The 22,742-nt window shown below is 41.8% G+C and overlaps 1 protein-coding gene across 8 annotated transcripts in view; it reads right to left on the bottom strand.

The window, feature by feature from the left end:
• LOC139628780 (kinesin-like protein KIF21A) overlaps positions 1-21,481 on the bottom strand; it is a 65,760-nt gene extending 44,279 nt beyond the window's left edge. For 4 of the 8 annotated variants that reach the window (XM_071490858.1, XM_071490866.1, XM_071490872.1 and 1 more), the window contains exon 1: positions 21,018-21,480. In XM_071490858.1, the coding sequence (XP_071346959.1) occupies positions 21,018-21,061 (44 nt within the window). In that variant the 5' untranslated portion in view covers positions 21,062-21,480. Of the gene's footprint in view, positions 1-21,017 lie in introns of all 8 variants that reach the window. The other 4 variants (XM_071490833.1, XM_071490841.1, XM_071490849.1 and 1 more) reach the window with 2 other exon arrangements.
• Positions 21,482-22,742: the final 1,261 nt, after the last annotated feature.

The following is a 22,742-nucleotide window of genomic DNA, read 5'->3' as shown; positions in this document are numbered from 1 at the left end:
ATTCTGGTTTTATTATTCCTCCCATCAGTTTTAATGTTATTCCCCTGATCAACAGTCAGAGCTGGTGATGCAGAAAAAACTGCAGCAATGAACCAACAAAGACAAAGAAAAAGAAGAGTACAGACTTGGATGATCTACAGTCTAAAATACTTTTATTTGCTTTGAAAATGTTTCATGAGGAAGATTCAACATGTCTTCAACATCTTTGTGAAACCTCAAGGACACACATATTGCAACATAAGATTTGTTTGTTCACAACAAAAGTCCACAGGACTCGTTTATAAAGGTTGAAGAAAATCACGTGACAGGATTTAGAAGAGTCAAGTATAGAGATCAGCTTTTTTATTTATGATATTAATGTTGGTCATTTAATGTTAGAAATCTAGTGCCAACACCATATGTCTGTGGTGGAAGTGTTAATACTTCAGTACTGCACATGAATAGGTGATGCTCTCATGTGTCTACTGCACAGTCAGAGAGGAGATAAAGTGGTTGTAGTTATGGCTGGATGATCAGATGATCGTACATCACGGACGATTACTCTTACTGTCTACAGATCAGCTCTTTAAAAAGTGATTCAATTTGCTAATTAATTTCACAAGTCCCACACTGCTGACCTGCCCATTGTTAGCCGATAAACAGCTAGCATGCTAACTGCAGCTGGAGACAGCAGTCCTCGTTCTGCTCGCAGCCTCAGTGAGTTTGAGGTAGCAGCACATGTAGCAGAACAAGAACCACTGTCACCAGTCACCAAGGTGGAGTTACAGTCTGTCCCGGGATGAGAGACCTGCCTGCAGGCAGGACAACCAGAGGTGGGACAAGCCAGGGGCTAGCTGGTTAGCAACAACTGGACTTTCAAATTAAAGTACTTAATCTAATCTTATGCTTGTTCTTGTTTGCTAATTTATTATTATTTTTTAAATCTATTTTATTGATTCTCATTGTCAGCTTTTTTATATGAGCACTTTGAACTGCACTAACCTGTATGAAAAGAGCTATACAAATAAAGTTTGACTGATGATAGTACATGTAGCACCTCACCTTGTGATATGACCTTTTAGTCAGATCACCTGTAGTTAGAGTACAGTATCAGGTGCCTATTCAGATCAGCATCAGTGTTACAGGTTCAGTGAACAGGACAACAACCAGAGAATCACTGTCCTGAATCCTGAGACCAGTGAGAAGACGTAAACCTGGACAATGTTTAAGTTGGACTGAGCAGAGTGAACAATCTGCTGCAGGGGAAATGCAACACACAAACTGTCACAGTGCTGAGCAGCCCTCAGAAATGAGAGTAGCTGTTTGCACGACACCACAGAAAGTCAGAGATGTTCAGAATACAACCCCCGAGTAAACAAGAGAGTATGCATAGACACAGATCTGCTCAGTCTGTACAGCCTGCGTTTGTCTGCGTCTCTGTTGTTAATGCACAATAAACATGAACCCAGACAGAAAATCAATTAACTTCCACGTCAAATTCACCATATTTAGCTAATTATGTTTCCTCAGCCTGTAAGAACGTCCTAGAAATCTAATCCTTTCCACTAACCACAGAGGGGAGGGGGGTCGTCTTTGTTTCAGACGATTTAACTCCCTAATTGAGTGTGTAATCCTGTCTGTTTCCACACTCTCCCCCAGCACTGACACACCCGGGAATCTTTCCCAAATTTCCTCCCTTTTCATCTGCGTGTAAACACTGAGACGTTCTGCTGCACCTCCAGGACCATCGCTTCTCATTAATGCAAACACTGGTTTTCACATCGTTCAGTCTGAATAGAATTAGAATAGAACAAGATTTAACTGCTCTGGGGGTTAGAATAGAGGCAGGTCTATTCAAAAAATATTAGTTATATCATGAACATATAAGAACCACATTCAACTCACTGTCTGTGATGATAAAAGTGAAATGTAAAATTACTGAGCGCAGACTCTGTGAACCTGGACTGTATGTGTGAGAAAAATGAAGCAGTCTCACTATTAATAAAAAACAGTGAGAAGTGGTTGAATTTTCAGATGTTCCCATCAGCCAGAAATTCAGATGAATAGTTGTGATTGATTGTCATCAATAAACATCATAAAGCCAAACTGATCATATATGTAAAAGTGTAAACTGACCCTCAGTGTCTCAGTACAGGGGCCATAAAAAACATAAAAAACTGTTGTTGACTCGTCTATTTTTTCCACTGCTATGGATTTTGAACATTACAGAAGGAGCCGAGTTCAGAGGTGAAATGAGGGGCAGAGGTCAAAGGTCATGATGTCTCTGCAGCAGGGACGTGTAGTCTGACTAACATCAACCAGAAACTGAGCCAGATACAAACAGAGCAGGAGAAACACAACCAGGTCTCTGCATTAAACGGACTCACAATGACGACAGTTTGGGTTCAAGTCTGGGTCATGATGTTTGAGCTGAAACGATGAGTCAGTTCATCCTTTAGTCGACCGACAGAAAATGAATCAAAGACTATTTTGACAATCAAATCATGTTTTTTCAATTAAAAAAAAACTGTTCTCCTCTCAGTATCTCCTGCTTTTCTGTGTGTGAACCACTGTGAATTAAAACATTTAAAGACGTCACCTTTGGCTTTTAAAAAAACTCACTTTTTTTTGCTGTTTTCTGACATTTTATTGACTAAATCATTAAACAATTAATTGTTAATGAAAGCTATCGTTAGTTGCAGCTAGGGCTGGATTGAAGAATCATTTTTTTGTGATTAACCATGATTTTTATTTGAATGGTCCAATATCGATTCTTAAAATCCTAAACTCAAACCTTAAAAACACCTTTCCTAAGTGAACACGTACATCTGTGCTCAATCTGTTGTGTGTGCAGCAGTTACTTGTTGTAAGTGCTTCAGTTTAGGCTGCATGATGTATAAAATTTCTACTTTGTGGAAATTGTGCAGAAAAGTTAATTTTAAGTTAAAATGCAGATGATTATTGGCTGTATAAGCTGCTTTGAGTCATGGGTCCTGATTACAGTCTATGTGGACCCACCACAGCTCACCAGCCTGACCTGAGCTCTGTCTAGGAGACGTGATCTCAGATAGAAGATAGGAAGCTGTGAAAGTCGAGTGAACAGTGTAAAGGTTCTTCTGTGTGCAGTCTGTGTGAGCTGAGTAGCTAACAGCGGCTAACAGCAGCTAACAGCGGCTAACCAGCTGTCTGCAGACATCAGGCTGATGTCCTGTCAACACAAACGGTGCAGATGAGTTAGTGAGCTGACTTTCAGTTGGTTCTGTCTGGCCTCAAATTTTGACCAACACAGGATCAGACATCTGAGACTGATTATTGATCATCGATCACACCAGAACACGTCCTTTTCCAATCACCAGCCGATTGACCTGTTCATCTCTAATCACTTCTGGACTTTGTGAATCAGGACATTGGCGCTGTGACCAACCCTATCTACAAATATCATGTCATAGCGTCCAATTCAAATCTGAAATAGCCTTTTAAATATATTTCTAATTCTATTGTTTAAATTTTGCTGAATTTCTTCTTCTTTATTATTTTAATTTCCTTGACTTTCCTTCCTAGTGCAGTTTGAATAAAATTGTTTCAGAGCTGCTGGTTTTCAACTGTGAACACTGGAGCATGCTCAAACCTGCCACCATGACGCCTGATCCCTCCCTCCCCCATCAAACCCCCTCCTCACTGTAGTCAATAAATCATTAAGAGAGCTGCACGTCACTGAAAGGGAGGGGTGAGGGATCCAGAGGTGTCTGAGCGTCTGCTGCCTATCAACTTCCACTTCATCTGAGTGTTTAAGTATTTATTGACTAAGTACTTAAATGTTGGGGAAAAAAGATATTTAGATGTGTTGAAGGAGATGATGTAAAAAACTGTGAAACTGTGTCATATTTGATTTCCATCTAAAAACAAAGAAAAACAGCTGGAACAGGGAACATTATAACATCTGGCAGTAACTTCATCAACCAATACCTCAATATTACATTTCTGCAACAAACAATTATTTTCTTGACTAAATTAATTATTTGTTTGGTCAATAAAACATCAGAAAACAGTGAACCATTAGGGCTACAACTAATGAATATTTTTATTATCAATTAATCTGCTTTATATTTTCACTTTTTCACAAGGATATAAACAGAACAGCACATCAAGAACAATACAAAAACAACTCCAAATATGAAATTAATTGGATTTGTCTGGAAATATTTAAATATCCATACAACTTTGTGTCTCATAGAAATGTTACATTCTTCCACTTCAGTTTAAATTTATTCTCTCTGATTCTCAAATATACGTCAACTCTTCCATGATGAAAATGACAATTCCCACCGTTCCTGATTTGGAGCCAGTTTCTGTTTCTGAGTTGCTGTGAGAAGAACTTTCTCAGGTAAAAGTTTCCTCTCATCACAGCACCTTCAATGTTCCCAACATACACCACAGGACAAGTATTTGGGATTTCGTATCTCAAAATGTTCTCAACAACTGCATTAACATTTTCCCAGTGCAGCCTCATCTTTGTGCAGTTCCAGATAATGTGAGAAAGGTCAGCCTCCATGTCCACACACAGCCTCACACAGTGTTGTTGTGCAGAACGTTGCCTGTTTTGGCAGATTATTTTCTGGATTAATCCGATTATTCCTTCGGTCAATAAAGTTAATTGCCCAAGTTCAGATGTCTTGTTTTGTCCAAAACCCAAAAGATGTTTAATTTACTATTATGTCCAACAAAAAAGCAACAAATCCTCATATTTGAGAAAGTGGAAACAGCAAATCTTTTGCTTAGAAAACAACTAAAACAATTATTCGATTATCAAAATGACTGACTAAACGTATGAATCCATAAATGTGTGTGCTCTCCTTCCTTTGTGTTTGCAGACACACAGAGACAGAGCTGTGCTGCAGTGAACCAGGCTGCTGCTGAGATAGAGAGGAGGGAGAAAAAAAAAGATTCACAGGAACCTTTGTTCATGCACACACAGCCAGAAATCAAAGCACACACACACACAAAAGCAACGCTCCACTCCCAGAGGTCTGTGCAGACCGGAGAGACAAACAGAGCAGATCTTCATGTGGAGATGTGCTGAGAGCAGCAGTGCGGCTGCTCGGATGATGTCACCTGCCACCGGGCGGTCCGCTCAGCGTTAACTGTAACGTCTCACTGTCCCTCACAGAGGAGACAGTCACGCCTGTGTGAAGGACGGAGAGAAAGACAGTGTGCAAAAGAGGGAAGTGTGTGTGTGTGTGTGTGTGTGTGTGTGTCTTTGGCACACACTTGGCTCGTTTGCCAGACACTGCAGGCCGGTGGCTTCACGCCTCCTCGCGGCTGTAATCAAAGCGAAGCATCTATAGAAGCTTCATCTGCTTCGTGTCTCACCTTTCACTCGCTGCAACACGCATCACAAACTCAGATCGGCCAACCTGTCAGGACAGTTCACACCTAACATGCACTTAACTGCCTCTGCTGCTGTTTGCTGTCATTTCTCTTAATCTTCCTGTCAATCACTGTTCTAAAATAGCAAGCCCCGCCCACCTGTCCATGGGAGGGACCACTTCAGTCTGGAAATGCAACTAAACACAAAGGACACTGCACAAACCCAAAAACTGGTAGGAAACAGACAACAAGAACTCACACCACCAGACACTGACAACAGCAAACATCCATGACTCCTGCATCGCGGTGGAGGGCAGCCTGCACTGGAGAGGTGGCTACAACCTGTAGGTGGAGCTGTACAGAGGAGGCTGTGCACAGAGAGCTCACTGAGCTGTTCCCTGAATGGACTTTGGGTGTAACATTGGAGCGTTGCTGCTTCATTTAAGAGACCCACATACTGACTCCTCTGCCAGCTTTTGCAACTTAACATTACCCATAAAGCCTTTCTCTGACCAGACCTGTAGAGACGAGTATCTTTGAAAAACCATAATTCCTGCCTTGAAAACAGCGTCTCTCCTGCTGAGGTTTTGACCAAAACTCCTCAGACAAAGTGTCACCACTGAAGTCGACCTGAACGCCGCCTGATTCTTTCCCCAGATCAAAAATAATGTTTTATTTTGTTTTCTTCATCTGGACACAAACACAAACTCTGTGGTCTCAATATTGCTGGATAAACAAATGTTGACATCTCTTCAACACTATAAACACCATACAATTGCATATTATAGACACTATATTAGATCAGAGATGCTACTAACAATTATTTGTTATCATTATCAACCAATCTGCCAATTATTTTCTCAATTAGTTTTTTTAATCTTTTGTTCCATCATTTGTTTGTTTTTTTCATTGCATCCGTCATTGATTTTAAACATTCTCACAGCGCTCACACACAAACAGTCTCATGACATACTGTTCCTGAACAGGCCCATAGTTTTAATGTACTATATTACAGTATATGTCTACTCCCATTACGTGCATACATGACATCTTGACAGTGGTTGTATATTGTGTGGTGGGGAATCTCAAAACTGTGAAAGGTTTAAACCTGTGTCTTTTAAAGCAAACGATGCACTAGTGCAGAAGCAGGACATTCATCCTGCTTCACTGACCTAGGTTTGGCTGCAGCGTCAAACATAACTGCCTGGCAAAGATAAATAAATACTTAAATAAAATAAAAAGAGACAGAAATCTTTGGTTCAACGATACAGAGCATAACAGGAAGCTGTCTGCAGGATAAATGCCTGAAAAAGATCCTCTGCAGCTTCTATTTCAGAGAATGTTTTCTCAGTGCCCTGCAGAGCAATGACAAGGTGCATTTTTAGTATCAAAAACCTTTCTAGAAGTGGTTTCACGCTCTGCCCGTTCAGCCAGACAGGACCACCTACAGCACCAGACAAAGAGCTGGGAGCGGCGTTCGCTTTAACTCAACACCAGGCCACAGACGAGCACGAGCACAAGCACGAGCATGACCACATGCGATCTGTGCCACAGTCCAACACACATCCATCATGTACAACAGCTTTAACTTCATATCTGTGCTGATCCAATGTGTCCTTATGTCTGTGCTGCTCTCAAACACTCTGCTCTCTGCGTGACATAAAGGATGGGGTTGCCATGGCGACGGGTAATAGAAGTGGAGAATTAAAGTCATAATCCGATCTCAGCAGGATATAATGCTGGTCTGGCCGACTAAAGGGTACCAGGAGGGGGGAGGGGGGGGGGCATCGGGGAGAGATGAACCCTGCCTCCCGTCACAGACTCGGCGCCTCCATCCTCGAGACTAAAGCCTGAGCATCAGAAAGGTTCATCATATAATTATTCTTCACCCACAGGGATAATTCTCCCTCCTGTCAAGTGCAACCACTTAGACCGGCCTTAGTTACACACTGTTAACAACACAACACAGTCGTACGAACATTTAGAGGACGTGACTTATTCATGAGGCCGCAGCTGAGTGCAGACATGAAGGCCTCTTCAACCTGTGTCGTGCTGTTGTGGGCTTGTGTGATGACATTCATGAGTGAAAACTTTGAACTCACACGGTGCCATTTTACAATTTACATCAATTAAAGCAATTTCTCTTCAAAAAAAAAAAAATTAAATGGTAAACATTAGACATTTTCCTGGAAGCTGACAAAATGTAGAGTTTAACCTCTGTGTGTCTGTCGAAAGAGTCACGTGGGCAAAGTTCAAAATCAGTTTTGAAGGTTTGTCTTATTATCATTATGCATCATCCAGGTAGGAAAGACAAATAAATATCAGAGCCCTGAAGGAGGAAGCAGGAGCGTTACACGTCCTTAGTTTTTCTGACTGATTCAACATAAACAAATTTCAGTGCAGTCTAATCCTTGAACAGGTCAGAGCTCATCCCTGTCTGTGCAGACAGAGAACCAGAGTAAAAAATCCTCCCTGCAGTGAAGGACTGAAACCAGATCAGTGAGAGGGCCCTGCCAGTAATGCTTTTATTACAACTGCCCGATGACGACTGTACAGCAGATACAAGTAAAGAGCAGACTCGTATTTTATGTCTTTACACCAAAAATCTTTTCCTCAAACGGAAGTTGAGACTTCAGACTCGTGTTCATGTGTCAGGTTCAAAAAAACGTGGAAAATGATGAAGCCTTGAGACTTAACATACAAGAGGACCTGACATGAGACTTCAGTTCTCAGTAACAATATCAAGGTGAATAAAACTGCAACTGTACACTCACTCATTTGATCATCATGTGTAACTGAAAGGACTGGTTCTCTGTGTCACTCAATGTTCCTGACAAACAGTTTTCAGCTGATCAAGTGAATTTAACACCTAAAGATTCAACTACTAAACACAATTATGGAACTGTACTGGACACTGAATTCATCCAGATTTAAAACCCATGTTTTCACACAGACTTGTTTCTACGCACAACAAATTCCTCACATATTTTAACACAATGCCGGAGCTCGCAAAAACAAGACGCACACTGGAGCCTCTGACTACCTGTGAGGCTGAGACCTACCCTGCTGCTGACCTCAGCTCATTGGTTCATCCTCCTCTAATTCTTTGGACGTGCATGATCATCCCACTGATCCTGCTTCCAAAAACAAACGAGGCTGCACTGAGTCCCTGTGGCACGCCGATAACGGCTTTACAGCTTCCTGTGGGTCAGAGGTCAGGGAGCAGACCACCCCATCATTACCAGGGGTGGGAGGGTGGGGGGGGTTAGGCAACAGGAGATGTCGGCAGGGGGATCATCTGTAGCTGTCAACATGGAGAGGAAAGACCACCAGGCGGACCAGGGTCAGCGTTCGAGGGAACATAGACCCTGTTTTTCATGTTGTAGCAGGCAGACACACACACACACACACACACACACACACACACACACACACCTTTCACTACAGGGTTGAAAACACCTTTAGGTGGCCACGAGGGGTCCCCACTTTCCTCTGACTGTGTCTCTAATTATAGAACTGTCATTACCGTCACTCACATCTCAGTCTGTATTTTGAAAATGCTATTTAGCCTCCAGCTTAGATCGCTCACTAACTAACGAACTGTGCCAAACAGCAGCTGTTTATTCAGGTTTACTCTCTACACTGAGGCCACAATAACCCATACAACCCCTACTAAAGATAACACCAGGCTTTTTAAAACAGCAGTGTAACCTAAGTCTGCGTTCCATTATACCTACAGAGTATTTTTTGACCACACTCACAATCAAAAGGTTTAGCAGAACGTGTTTTATTTATCCTTATCCACAGATGAACCAGGATTTAAATAGAAGTCACTTGAAGGTTTTAGACTCAGACTCATGTGACCAACAGTCAGATCATTTGGTTTCTGTGCAGTTTGTTTGAAACAGGACTGTGACCGAAAACCTTCAGTGCTGACACCTTTAAATTTCTCTGAAGAGCAGAGCGTCCAAACAAAGCCTGGAGTGACTATGACCACAGAAGCGACGGCAGATCGCATCATCGCTTCCCTTTTCATTATCACGTTACTTCAGTCTTGAAACAAAGAGGTATTTTGTCATCACAAGTATTTTTGAACAGTTCTTACAACCTTGATCTTAAATAGATGATGATATATATATAAAGAACAAGTGAGACATCACAGTACATAATCACGTCTATTTACACAATTATTTTCAAAAATTACAAATCAAATTACAAACTATTTAATGAAAACAAGAGAGGTGGAGCATCATCTGTTTAAGATCATGGTTTAAGAACTGATTAAAATACTTGGACGAAGGTCTAGAGAGACAGAAACATTAGGATGATTAATTAACTGTGAGTCGTTTGCAGGATTTCCTTTCTTTCAACACTGAAGAAACACTCTCCCAGCGCAGCTGCATCCAAGATATGTTCGAATATCCTCAACGAGAAAATGATCACGTTGCTGAAAACTGGTGGTACGGCCATGTTTTTACTGCCTCCCTCTTTTTCTAGCTTGGTTGATGCACCATATGTGGACTCATCAGTGGGCTATGAATGATTTGTCCTTTTCAGGAGTGGAAACACTCACCTAAACATACACACACATTAAACTTAGTATAAGAGGTGTTTCATTTCATTTGGATCATCTAGCACAACAAACTAATACTGTCCACAGTTATCAGGGCATCACTAATATAGGTCTGGCAACATAAAGATGTCAACAGCCAGACAACATCGCAGTAAACCTAATTATGACTGATTTCTATTGATGTGACACTGATGCTGCAGAAGAATGAAACACTGGACGTGTGTGTTATTACCAGACTCAGTTATCTGGCTTTTTGATTTTGCATGAAAATATTTACCTGCATACGTACGTACATACAGCTAATGTACAAACACCAGCTGGCAGTGAAAACACATGAACGCATCTTATTTTCTAAACCCTAGAGATGAAACCATACAAAAACTGAATATCACAATTATAGAGACCAAAAATACCATGGTTATCAATATTATCATGGTGTTGTTACAATTGTTTGAATGTTTGCATTCAAACATTAAAATAATAATATGTCCAACACATCTATCATTATTATTATTATTTACTATTATTATTATTTTCTGCGCTGTAACATTTTTCAGAGCACATACACTGGAGACACACCTGTCAGCTGTACGGTGCTGGTAAACCAGAAACACTGTGGCTATACTGCTCGGGGATGAAAGAGTGAGCTGCAGCCCTGGCAAGTTTTTTTTTTTTCATCACAGAGAGTCAAATTAACCGCAATCATTAAGCATGATAATAAATGGTTATAGTGATAATTTAAATTTATACAGTAACACTAACCATCTGGCATTTCTAACCATGACATAGCATGAAACCAGTAACCATTTCATCTCTACTAAACACATTAGAAAAGGCATAATTTAAAAAAGACGTAAAACCAAAGATGAAATTTTATTGACCAAAATTAAGTTTGGCTGATTTCCAAATTTTAATATTACGATACAGACGAGCACACAACTATCGTGGTGTGTTTTTTTTTTTTTTTTTAAATGTTATGACATGATATTATTGTGTTCTATGTTTCAGGTATAAGTGATTCTGCCACTGAACAGCAGTGAAGTGAGAGTCGGACTCTGCAGCAGGGCAGTCTGTGCAGTCTGCAATGAAAAACCTGATATTATGGAAAATATTGCATATGGTGGGAAATGTCACAATATTCAATATTATTGAATATTGGCCTCTTGGCCCAAGCCTATTCGAGTTGGTTCTGCAGTGCCAGTAACACGTCCATCTGGCTTTTCACTCGAGTCAAAGGGGAATTTGTTTGTCTATAACACGGCAGGCGATGAACATTTATGTAATATCAAGCATGAATCAGATGATCATTCAACAATGAAATTCCTCACTGCTACAGACTACAAAGGCTTTTCATTATTTTAAGCACTTTTCATTACTTTTATACACTGCTTCATCATTTTAAAAGCCCTGCATTTAAACACATGGGTCGCTCACCGTCTCCGGCGCTGCTACCTCTAAATAAGTTTTGTTCATGAGTTTTACACTCACTTAAATGTCACATAAATGTTTAAATGCTGCTGCAGAGTCTTTCAAAAACTCACAATTATTATTATTTTGGAAAAAAGTAAGATGTTAAATATTTTCACAATATGTGTGGGATTATACATACAACTATATATATACATACACCCTTTTAATTTGTACTGTGGCACCAATAATAAGCTCAAACAGATTTAAGTTCTGTCTAAAAATTCAGAACAGTCACTCAGACCACTTGGCTGGACAAAAATAAAAATATAATATCATTCAAATTTACTGAACAACAGAAATTCCTCTTCAGTGTCTGGATCACAGAGTCGAGTCTGGACTGCAGTGTCATTCAACCGTGTGGTGTTGACACAGGCGTCCCATCTCTGTGTCAGCAACACAAAAGCTACCCCTGACAGTGCAGAGAGAGAGAGAGAGAGAGAGAGAGAGAGAGAGAGAGAGAGAGAGAGAGAGAGAGAGAGAGAGAGAGAGATATCGGCCAGCCGCCATCTGCAGCTTTCAAGGCAGCCAGATAGTAGATAATAGGTTAGGTAAACACAGTAGTCGAGGTCGAGTGGGAGTCAGCTCAGCTCTGCAGTTAACCATTTGCATCTCTGTCAGATATATGATTTTATTTTTTACCCCCCATTATTTGCCAGCGGGCAGCCAATCAACACGGAGACGCCTAACAAAGACACCACCCACGCTGAGTGTTCACACCTGCAGCAAAATTCAAATTACCAACACCTCATGAATATGCAGATTCCGACAGCTGCTCCATGACCAGCAGGTGTTGAGGGCTCATTTGCATGTGCTGCCTCCAGAGGCGTTTAATCCACGACTGTATTTGAGGTGCGAGAGCGTCTGACGCAGGAAGGTGTCCGACAGTCTCACTGTAAAAAACCTGTGAGAGATGTGTGTTAGACGCTGTTGGAGCAGCTGATCGTGAGCTCACAGATGTTGTCCTCCACTCGATTTATCGTATTGTGCAAATTATTTCAGAATATACTGAAAAACGTCAACCATCTTCAACACCTTGTTTTGTCATTTCTGTAACTACACACATTTAACTAATAGCTGATAACTGCGCTGAAGCCAACCATTGATATAAATGAGGGGTTTCAACACAAACTGAACATTATAACCTTCATGAAGGTGGGGCTCTACTGCAGGACTGATGTACTAGACTGTGTTAGTTTAAGTTAGGTGATCCTAATAACCTGGCAACTGGATGAATATGATCATATATGAGAAATAAAAGCAGCAAACCCTGACATCAGAGCAGCTGGAGCTAGAAATGTTGGCGTTTTGCTTAAAAAAATGAGATTTAATCTGTTAGATTTACAGATTAATCTTCTGGTGATCATCTAATCACCAGCTCTCTACACCAGCTCCAGTCTAATCAAGGCAGCACTGGGGTGCAGAGGTTAGCACTGTCACCCTACAACGAGAAGCTTCTGGGTTCTGTGTGGAGGTTGCATGTTCTCCTCGGGCCTGTGTGGGTTCCCCACGGGAACTTGAGCTTCCTCAGTTCAAACACATGCAGGTTAATTGACTTTAAATTGCCCGTAGGAGTGACTGTGAGTGTGACTGGTTGTTGTGGCTCCACCCCCCTGTGACCCTAAAAGAACAACCGCTGTGGATAATGAATGACTAAATTTTAACATTTTTTTAGCTCTTTTTTTTTTTTTAGTTTTAAGTTTTTAAAGTTTTAAGCTTTACCTTGACTGCTCCAACCAATCTGAGCTTAGTTCAGTGACAGGAAATTAATCAGTAAAAATATTACAAATTTGAGAAATCAGTCATTTAAGTCATTTATCAGGCAAAAAAAGCAAATCAAATGTCATTTGTTTGGAAAAAACAGGCTTCAGACTATCCTAAAAGTATAAAAAGACTTCAAACTGCTTGTTTAGTCTGTCCACTATTGGCAATTTTTCACTCTCTTCTCACTTTTTACAGGTTAAACTATTAATTGCAAAAATAATTGACGGTTTGATCAATAATGACCATTGGACGCTGCAGTGTCTGAGAGTGGAGAGCAAAGTTTGAATTACACCAGCTCCAGTTGGCCAATCATACACTGTTAATAAACTACTATTTAAACATGCATCGTCCATCTGATCTATTATAGACATGACCTACAACCTGATTCACTTGATAAGAGAAAACACATCGGCTCACATTAACTGCAGCCCCTTGACATAAATAACAAGGTGGCAGCTCTCTATGCAAACACGGCTATTTGTGACTGTCTGAGGCCTATTTGTGATGATCTGCTGGCAGTTTGATGATAGAAGTTAAGTTACATCCACATCCTATTTGTGGCACGAGTTCCACATTTAGACCTGATCCATTTTAGCCGAGCCCTTAACTGGACAGGTCTGCACAGAGAGGAGGAGGCCGACATCAGGCCAAGCTGTGTCGGAGTCTGGAGAGGAAACTGAAGGAGGAAGACAATGACAAAAAAAATGAGTAAAATGTGACTGCCACAGCAGAGGGAAGAACATATTTGCAGTGGGTGTGGTGTGTACATGTAAGCTACTCTATAATTACATCCAATCTACTTTGCATGACCAGCTTGTATCCTAAGAGCTCCAAAATGGAGAGGGAGGGGGGAGGGAGCATGAACGTGTCCACATGTGGTGCAGTCGCAGGCTCTCTGCACTGGTGCAGATGCGTCTGGCTGAAATGTGCTGACTCCTGAGAGCTGGCGATATAGATAACTGAGGTCTTCCAGCAATGCTGCGGCCAGTCAGGGAGCTATTCTGGGGGAAACTGGGGGAGGCTATGCTTAGCGTTGTCTTGGAATGGAGGAGACTTCTGTCTGGAAGGAGGTCATTAAGGCTAAACACTGGGAATGTATCCGTAACACCGAGCAGCCTGTCACCATAACACAGTCATTTACTGCAGATAATGTGATCATTGCTGCTGCAGAACTTCCCTTTCTATTTTCATTATGAAATAACCTATTGATAATTATTTTTATTGTCCTTTAGTCTATAAAAAGTGTAAAAAGACTTCAAATCTTTTTGTTTTGTCAGAGTCCCAAACATATTCATTTTACAATGATACAAAACATAAAAAATATCCACTCTTTACATCCGAGAAGCTGAAACCAAGCATATTTGGCATCTTTGCTTGATAACTGACTTAAACCACTGATCTATTATCAAAACTGTTGCAGATTAATTTTTTTTCAGACCATCATAAATTTGGAAATGCAGGCGTAAGGGCTGAAACACGCCTTAAATGAACTGATCAGCTGGTTAACAGAAGGTAAACTAACAAAGTTGATAATTAATTAATAATTTCAGTCAGTTATCAGGCAAAAATTCAAACATTCACAAATTTCTCAAATGTGAGAGTTTGTTGCTTTTTTCTGTTTTGTAGCTTTGCAAACTGAATATGTTTGGGTTGTGGACCAAATGTCACCTCAGGCTCTGGATGCCTGTGAAAGGATCGTCACTGTTTTATAGACTCAGTTACCTGTTGCATACAAGTCGATCACAATGAGCAGCCTGAACACTATAAAGTCACACTGGCTGGCAGCCGGAGTGTAACGCCGGCAGCACCACAAATACAAATGATGCGAGGTCAGCTGTGTTACTGTGTAATGAGCTGAGTCTATTCAAAGCGGGGCCGTGTTGGAAACACACTCTCCTCCGTCAGCTACTTCTACAGGCAAACTAGGTGTTATTCATAGCTTCTGTGTGTGTGACTTGGCTAGCACTTTAACACTTTGGCTAACACTTAAAAAGACGTGTGCAGAGAAGTAGTACAGCGCAATGTGAGGCCCTCAGGCCACCTCTCTGACACAGAGTCAGGAGGAGAACGACGACGATGATGATGATGATGATGATGATGATGATGATGATGATGATGATGATGATGATGGCACTCATTGCTCCAGACAAAGACACAAAGAGTGAGGCAGACTCCCTGGTGGCAGAGCACATAACACAACCATCAACAGTGGTTCCTGCTGTTGACTCCCACACCTGATCCGCTTCCATCACTGTACTGTCCCCACAAACACTGTTATTCACCAGCTCAACATGGCCGCCTCTGCTGCTGATCACACTGTTCGGAGAGTTGTTCCATGATGCAATGCAAATGAAGCAGACTAATAAACGTTCTCCTCGACTCACACAGTCGTCATGGATACGGTCATCTCTCAGCAACTATTAAAAACGGTAAAATGTTTGAAGAGGGGCTGTATAAATAAAGTTTATTATTATTATTATTATTATTATTATTATTATTATTATTATTATTATTATAATTATTAGTTTATAGATTTCCTAATTAATGGATTTACAGTTTACATCAGCACAACCCAAAGAAAAATTCACATTTGAGGAGGTGAAACTAGATAATGTTCATTAATTAAGTTTTAGAAAAACAATTTAATTGATCAAGTTGTCGGTTACTTGTGGTTTCAGCTCTACTACAGTTAAAATAACCTAAAAATAATCAAAAAATATCACACACTGCTGTACAATCATACACTGATGAGACACGTTTGCTCAGTTCATGCAGAGTTTTCGTGGCGACATGAAGCAGACACTGTGTGTGTAATGTTTCATCAGGACTGACAGAACACATGTTCCCGCCTCCTCCCATCAGCAGGTGTTTAACACAGTTATCATCCTAAAGAAGCTCCCAGGGTGTGAAAGTGTGAAACTGTGACAGCACAGCTGGGTATAAATATGACACTGGACTCACAGTCACGACAAAGGGAGGAAATAGAGACCCACACACACTTACACACTCTCAGACACACAGATTCACAGGACCGTGGGTCAGCGGCTAACTCCTGACACACTCACTTGGCTCAGTGGATGTGAACAAAGCGCGAGGTCTGGAGAGGCTTTAGACCCCGTCGGGGCCTTTGTGTTTGCTTGGTGCTGCCATGGGTGATGAACACGCATCTGAATGTCCCATATCTGAGCTCCCACTGGTCCTCTGCCAGTCCCGCACTGGCCCTGCCCATGTATTGCTGCTTTGTGCCCAAAGGAGTATTTCACTGTTACACTTTCCATGTTACAAAGTGTGAACTTTAGGATAGAAATCTTGACAAAATCTCATGTTTTGTTCTCATATTGTAAGATTTTATAGGTAAATCTTGACAAAAACTTAACCTTTTCTGAGTTTAACATTCAAAGTTAGCCTGCTACATTCAAACCTGCTCCTTAAAAACAGCCACAGCTTTGGGGGGAGTGATGTCTATTCACCCATGTTCTCAGTTGAGAGGCCCCCAGCCTCTGTTTGCACTGTAAACCCCCACAGCTATTGTCAGCTGTTGTCTCTTGTCAGCGGAGTTAAGGCCTGTTCTGGATCTTTAGGCTACAGTAGATATCTGCTCTAATTGTACAGCTCATTTTAACAAGCTTTTCCTCCCACAGTTAACCCCGTCTCTACGGCTGGCTCAGGAGCTGCCACCTGGGGCTCAGGTTTAGAGACTTATACAAGTCGGTGCATGCCTCCACGTCACGACATTAAAGTGCGCCTGTAACTGAAGCCTTAAGAGGTTTATAGGGACCTATTTAATGTCATTATCGTCATTGTTCTGTCCTTCAACTGAGCATCAAAATCAACAAGTTCCTGCAGGAGGAGAAGAAAAACAGCCTGAATTTTCTGATTTTGCAGGCTGCTTCCTGTTACTCAGTGGTTAATGAGTTTGGCAACAGCAGCTAAACTGTCGCACTAACAGTTTTTAGAGCAGATAAATCACTCCCTCTCTCTTTGATCCTCACTGCTCATCTGTCACCAGCTTGAAAATAAATGATAGCTGCCGTGTGCTTGTTGTGCAGCAGTGATCGCTCCAGCAGGCAGGTTCAACAAGTCCTCAGTTCCACCTAAGCCCTTCCCCTCAATGCGCACCTTCCATTCAGGACAAGCTATTGTGACGTCTTGCACTGTGCAAATAAGCGGCCTAAAGTACAATCTGTATACTGTAGCCACAGAGGTGTACCTCTTTCTCAGTGCTCAGCCTCTCTGTGCATGAGTAATCACATGTAACTGAAGCAAAAAGCACATTAAAAGCAAATGTTTTGAGAGAACAGGGCCGCCTGCGTTGAGATTAACTTAAACCGATTAAACAACCTCCACCGGACCCCTCAGTCCTGTAAACCACCCTGCATAAAAAAAAAAAAAAAAAAGGTAGTAAACGATCAGGACTTCAGGCTTAAACTGCACCTTGGAGTTGCTGGTCTCTCAGATAAGCTCAAAACTTTTTCCATGACATTTACATTTGAGTCATTATGTTGACACACTGCAGCTCCTGTGCAGTGAGGAGCGAGTGCAGCCGTGTATCTGGGAGCTAGTCGGCTTTATTTGGAGTTCAAGCAGCTGAAAGAATGAGCCGTCACACCCGATCTGAACTGGTTGTACACGTGCACGGTGAGACGTGTCAACAGTCTATTCTACCAGTTGGTAGCAGTTAAAACATGCAGACCCATCTCTGAGCTGCGTGTCACAGAGGGGAAAACACTGGTCTTTAAAACTGTAGATTATCAGCAGAGGTCTGAGGCCTAAAATGACCCCATGTTTTTTTTTTTTACTGAGACAGATTAACTCTGCATTTCTGCTTCGCTTTTGGAAACAACTGCTTTTGACAAATTGAAATGCAATGTGCTAACATCAGAGCTGTAATTTTACTTCCTGGAACCAGAGCAGAAAATATCCACCTCTCACTGGATGAACGCTGTCCACACTTTTACAGTAAGGCTGTAATTGAGTCATTTGCGGTGTTGTTGTGATGCACTGTAACATCGGCTCTGTTGCCAGTTTATCTGGTTCATCAGGCTGAAACTGAGCCAGTCTATCTCAGCACTCCTGCCAAAAAAAAAAAATCCAACCTTCACAAAGGTGATAATGTTTCATTATCGTTGAATCTGCTCGACAGGTGACAGGCGTTTGCGTTTTATGTGTAACAGGGGTTTGTATCTATTTTGCCCTCTCCATTTCATCGAGATGGGCTGAATAACAGAAACACCTCTCTGTATAACACAACACAGCTCCACAAACTGCAACCTCCACAATGATCATCCAACTGAATACACACCTCTGCAAAACAACTGTCAAAACTGATCATTATAACCTTCATGACGGAGGATTTATTGTTGTATTCGACTGCTTTAGTTTTAATAAACTGGCAGGTAGAGTAACTGATGAATCACTGTGAGTCAATTTTGTAAGATTTTTTTTTTTTCATGAAAACCATCTAACTGTTGATAAAAATGTGTAAAAGTATAAAAATGTATTAACAGAAAAAAGGATGGAATTACTCCAGGAAAGCACAGAGGCATGCTGGGAGTTTTTTTTCAAGCTTTGGGGTTTACTTCAGAACCATCATCAGGAGCAGGAAAAGGTGACAAGGAAACAACAGCTGAGCCAGGTGAGCGCTCAGGTACACGGACTGATGATGTCACAGGCCTGCACTAGAATACAGGTTTATAGCTGGTTTCATGAAACATGAAATATGTCAACATCCGCTTAATTTGAATTTGCCAACGCCTCAGGCTTTAGGAATCATGATGGTCATTTCTCACTATTTTCTCACATTTCATAGACCAAACAACTAATTGAGAACATAATTAACAGATTAACTGATAACTCAAAATAATCATTCAGTTGCAGCCCCAATTTCAGTTCAGTGCAAAAACATTTACACAGTTAAACACAACTGCAATCTCAACATAAACTGAACTTTCACAGTAAGCCAGTCTTCGTTGCAGGGAAATTTACATCAGTACAGGTGTTGTTATTCTTCTGGTTACTCAGAGGGTTTTGCCTGCAGCTTCAGAGTGACTAACCAAACGCAGATCCTCCACTGGACTGGGGGGTGGGAGGATGGAAATCAACACTCAGACACTCTGTTACACTGGTCACACAGGTATTTTCTGTTGTTATTAAGTTCTGCACCTTCACCCTCATCTTCTGTATATGTTCTGCTGTGCTTCAGTTGGACCTGATGACTGTGTGCATCCTCAGATGACTTATGTCCATCCTCAAAACAAACTGAAACCTACTGTCAGTGTCTCAGCCTCTTGTGATGAATTTCTCCCTGTGTGAGTGTTGAATCCTCTGCTGGAACTGTAAAACGTTACTATACCAATAATTCACATACACATCTTATTAATCTTGTGCAATCGTTTGTTTTTAATATATTATATTAAAATGACGTTTTTTATTCATTAAAACCAGTTTTTATTGTTTTTAAATGCTAATTCATTGTCATCTTAATGTTATATTTTTATGTGAGTCCACGCTGCTGTAAAGCACTTTGAATTGCCTTTGTGTCTAAAGTTGCCTTGCCTTACAAAATGGCATCTCAGACACAAAGAAAGAAAGCGACTCCTCTTTAATTATCAAGGCCTGACACCAATATTTAACATTTGCTGATTACATTTTTCCTCACTCTATTATTTTCCACAGTAAAAGCTTTACTGTACATGTCTCCACATTGGGTGCCTTTCCTGCAGTAAAACAACAAACCTACCACCGAACAACAAAGTCAGCCCCCAAACGTCAGCTGCATCACCAGCAGCATCAAACTGTGGAGTTTCCACCTTCAGAATGGGAACTGGAATCAGGAAGCTGTGGACAAACATGCTCCTCACACACAATGATGATGCACTTTTGCGAACAAGTGCGCATGAGGATGAGTATTAGGCACAAATTAGCGAATGCATGCACGGACAAGATGGAAAACACACACACACACACACACAGAGGAAAGAGATGAGATGTGTGCAGCAACTCAGCCATTACTTATCATTTCTATTATGATCTCCGAATGGCCTTGACTGAGGGACACAGAGAGACTGGCTTCCCATTATGTCACTGTGCCACCTCACCAGTTGGGTGGGAGTGGCCTCCTTCAGCACAGCAGCACACATCAAGTGCATGAATTTGGAGGACAGAAAGCCTGATTCTGTCTCTGTGCTGAAAAAAAAAAGTCTGGGCTGTGGACTAAATGTCTCTGAACAAAGAGCAGACTTGACAGTGTTACAGGAGCTGCACTGAAGCGGCCCACTGTCCTTTCCTTGAAACCTGGCTGTCAGTGAAGCTCCTCTTTCATCGATTAGCTGTCTCTCTGCAGGAGGCTTTGAGGACAGGCCAGGCTCTTGGAGAAAAACAGGCCGATTGTCTTTCTCCCACCCTCTCTGTCTTTCTCTCTGGGACAGCTCAGCCCTCACAATAGGCATCATCCCTCCAAATGCATGCCGGAGTGGAGGACACAGCCCGTGTGTGTGCACCTGTGCAATGAGTGTGATGCTTTGTATTCCCACACAGGGAAAACACAGTGTGCATCACACTTTGGGAAACTGCAGCTCCAAACCCAGGGGGACCAGAGACAGACCGAGAATGTGTCCTTATAAGCCGGTGGCAGCATCGGGAGGTGCCCGGCTGGAACTGGGTCACCGCGCTAAAATGAAATGAGGCTGATAATTTATAGATACAGTGTGTGTGTGTGTGTGTGTGTGTGTGTGTTAGCAGATGCTGCTGTTGACCTGTGAGTGTTGGCTACGCCCGCCGCGCTGACTGACAGGTGGCCCCGGGTAATTAAGACACAGACCCGCATTTACCGGCTGATGGAGAATTAAGAGACACGTTCGTGACTTACCTCAGTGCCACACGGACTGAGCTTTCATCCTGCCCCGTCGTCATGACTCCTCTCACAATAAAAAAAAACGGATTTATCTGTGTGGGCTGCTTGCTCCTTGCAAAACAGCGAGAAAAAAGTGCGCACTCCCCGAGCAACGCAGCTGCTCACCTCGACTTCAGCGCCGCCATTTCTAAACAAACGCAGAAAAAAGGTCTCGGCGGTGTGTGGACCATGATACCAGCGGGAAGGTGAGGCGGTGGGTCCGCATGTCGCGTTTACGTGCGCCGCATCTCTGCGCAGCTCGGCCCGGACACTTCAGCTCCGGCTGCAGTCAACACGCACACTGCCGCCGCTGCCGCCGCCGCTCCTGCCGCTAAGTGGCCGCGCACACGCACACGCACACGCACACACACACACACACACACGTGCGCGCCGCCGTGCCTCGCTCCTCTCGGCTCCGTTTACGCACCGGGGAGGAAGCCGCAATGCGTCAGCAAGCCACGCCCTCTCCAGAGCACCGGCTGCGAGATGACGTCATAACAAGTGTGATGTGCACATTTTATAAGAAAGAGTAATGATGGCAGAGGACACTTTTATTTTGTAAGGATCTAAAAGAATAAGTAGGTGATGCAGGTTAAACCATACACTCATATGAGTGTAGTTTTCACACTTCAGAATATGTAATTAATTAAATCAAGAATTCATCAGGAAAATTCCACAGACTGTACAAAGATCCAGCGGTGGAGGAAGTATTCAGGTCCTTTACTAGTACAACTACTGATATCATGTATAGCTGCAACAATCAGCTGATTCATCCATCAGTCAACCAGTAGATAATGAATCAGCCGCTATTTTGATAATAATGAATAAAACAAATATTTCTAACTTCTCCAATATGAGGATTTGAGGCTTTTCATTAACTGAATATCTTTGCTGGTCAGATAAGACAACGGGTGTCACCATGTCACCTCGGCCTCTGAGACATTACATGGGGCATTCATCAATATTTTGTGGCATTTTGCAGAGAAAAGGACCGCTGAGTAAGGTAATAAATGGCAGATTAATTGATAATGAAAATAATCATTAGCTGCAGCCCTAAATACCACAGTGTAAAAATATACAGTAGTATAGGTACAGCATGTGATATAATCAGGAAAGTGTACTTGACGTAGTCGTTTAATATTAGTATTTTCCTTATCTGCAGTGAGAGTCTTAAGACAAAAGTTTAGATTACTAATCAGATAAAAGAAGTGTCTTTTAGGATCAATCATCAGTACTACACCTCTGAGGTCTTTTTACTAAAAGGGCTTTGAAGCTAGTGCCTCTCTTTGTGAAATGAGCCCTGAAGATCATTTATCTATTTCCTTGTTGTCATGGTTTGGAGGCCTTTCTGCAAAGAACAGGAACTCATTTAATCAAGTTGTGACATGGTCCAGCAAGCTGACTGGGGAGTCCCAGCTGAACCTGGCATCCCTGTACACTAGACAGGTACAGCAGATATCTGATTCCTGCACCCTCTGCACAGTGCACAAAGAGTTTCAGCTTCTCCGCTCTGGACAAAGATTCCTAGTCCCAAGGTGTAGAACTATGCGTTATAAAAATCAGCTTTATTCCAGCTGCAATCACACTGATGAACAAGCTGTGCTGTTTGTACAATTTGCACAATCTTTCTGGAGCTATTACTTTTATGCATTTTACTTATTTTATGTTGTATGTCAAATGTTTTATTGATAATTAATAGAA

This window comes from Trachinotus anak, unplaced genomic scaffold (genome assembly GCF_046630095.1).
Source record: "Trachinotus anak isolate AG129_WGS33_773 ecotype Australia unplaced genomic scaffold, CSIRO_AGI_Tana_v1 ptg000002l, whole genome shotgun sequence".
In the NCBI taxonomy this organism is placed as follows: Eukaryota; Metazoa; Chordata; class Actinopteri; order Carangiformes; family Carangidae; genus Trachinotus; species Trachinotus anak.
Note: the sequence above shows the minus strand (reverse complement) of the source record. Positions and strands in the feature narration are given on the sequence as shown.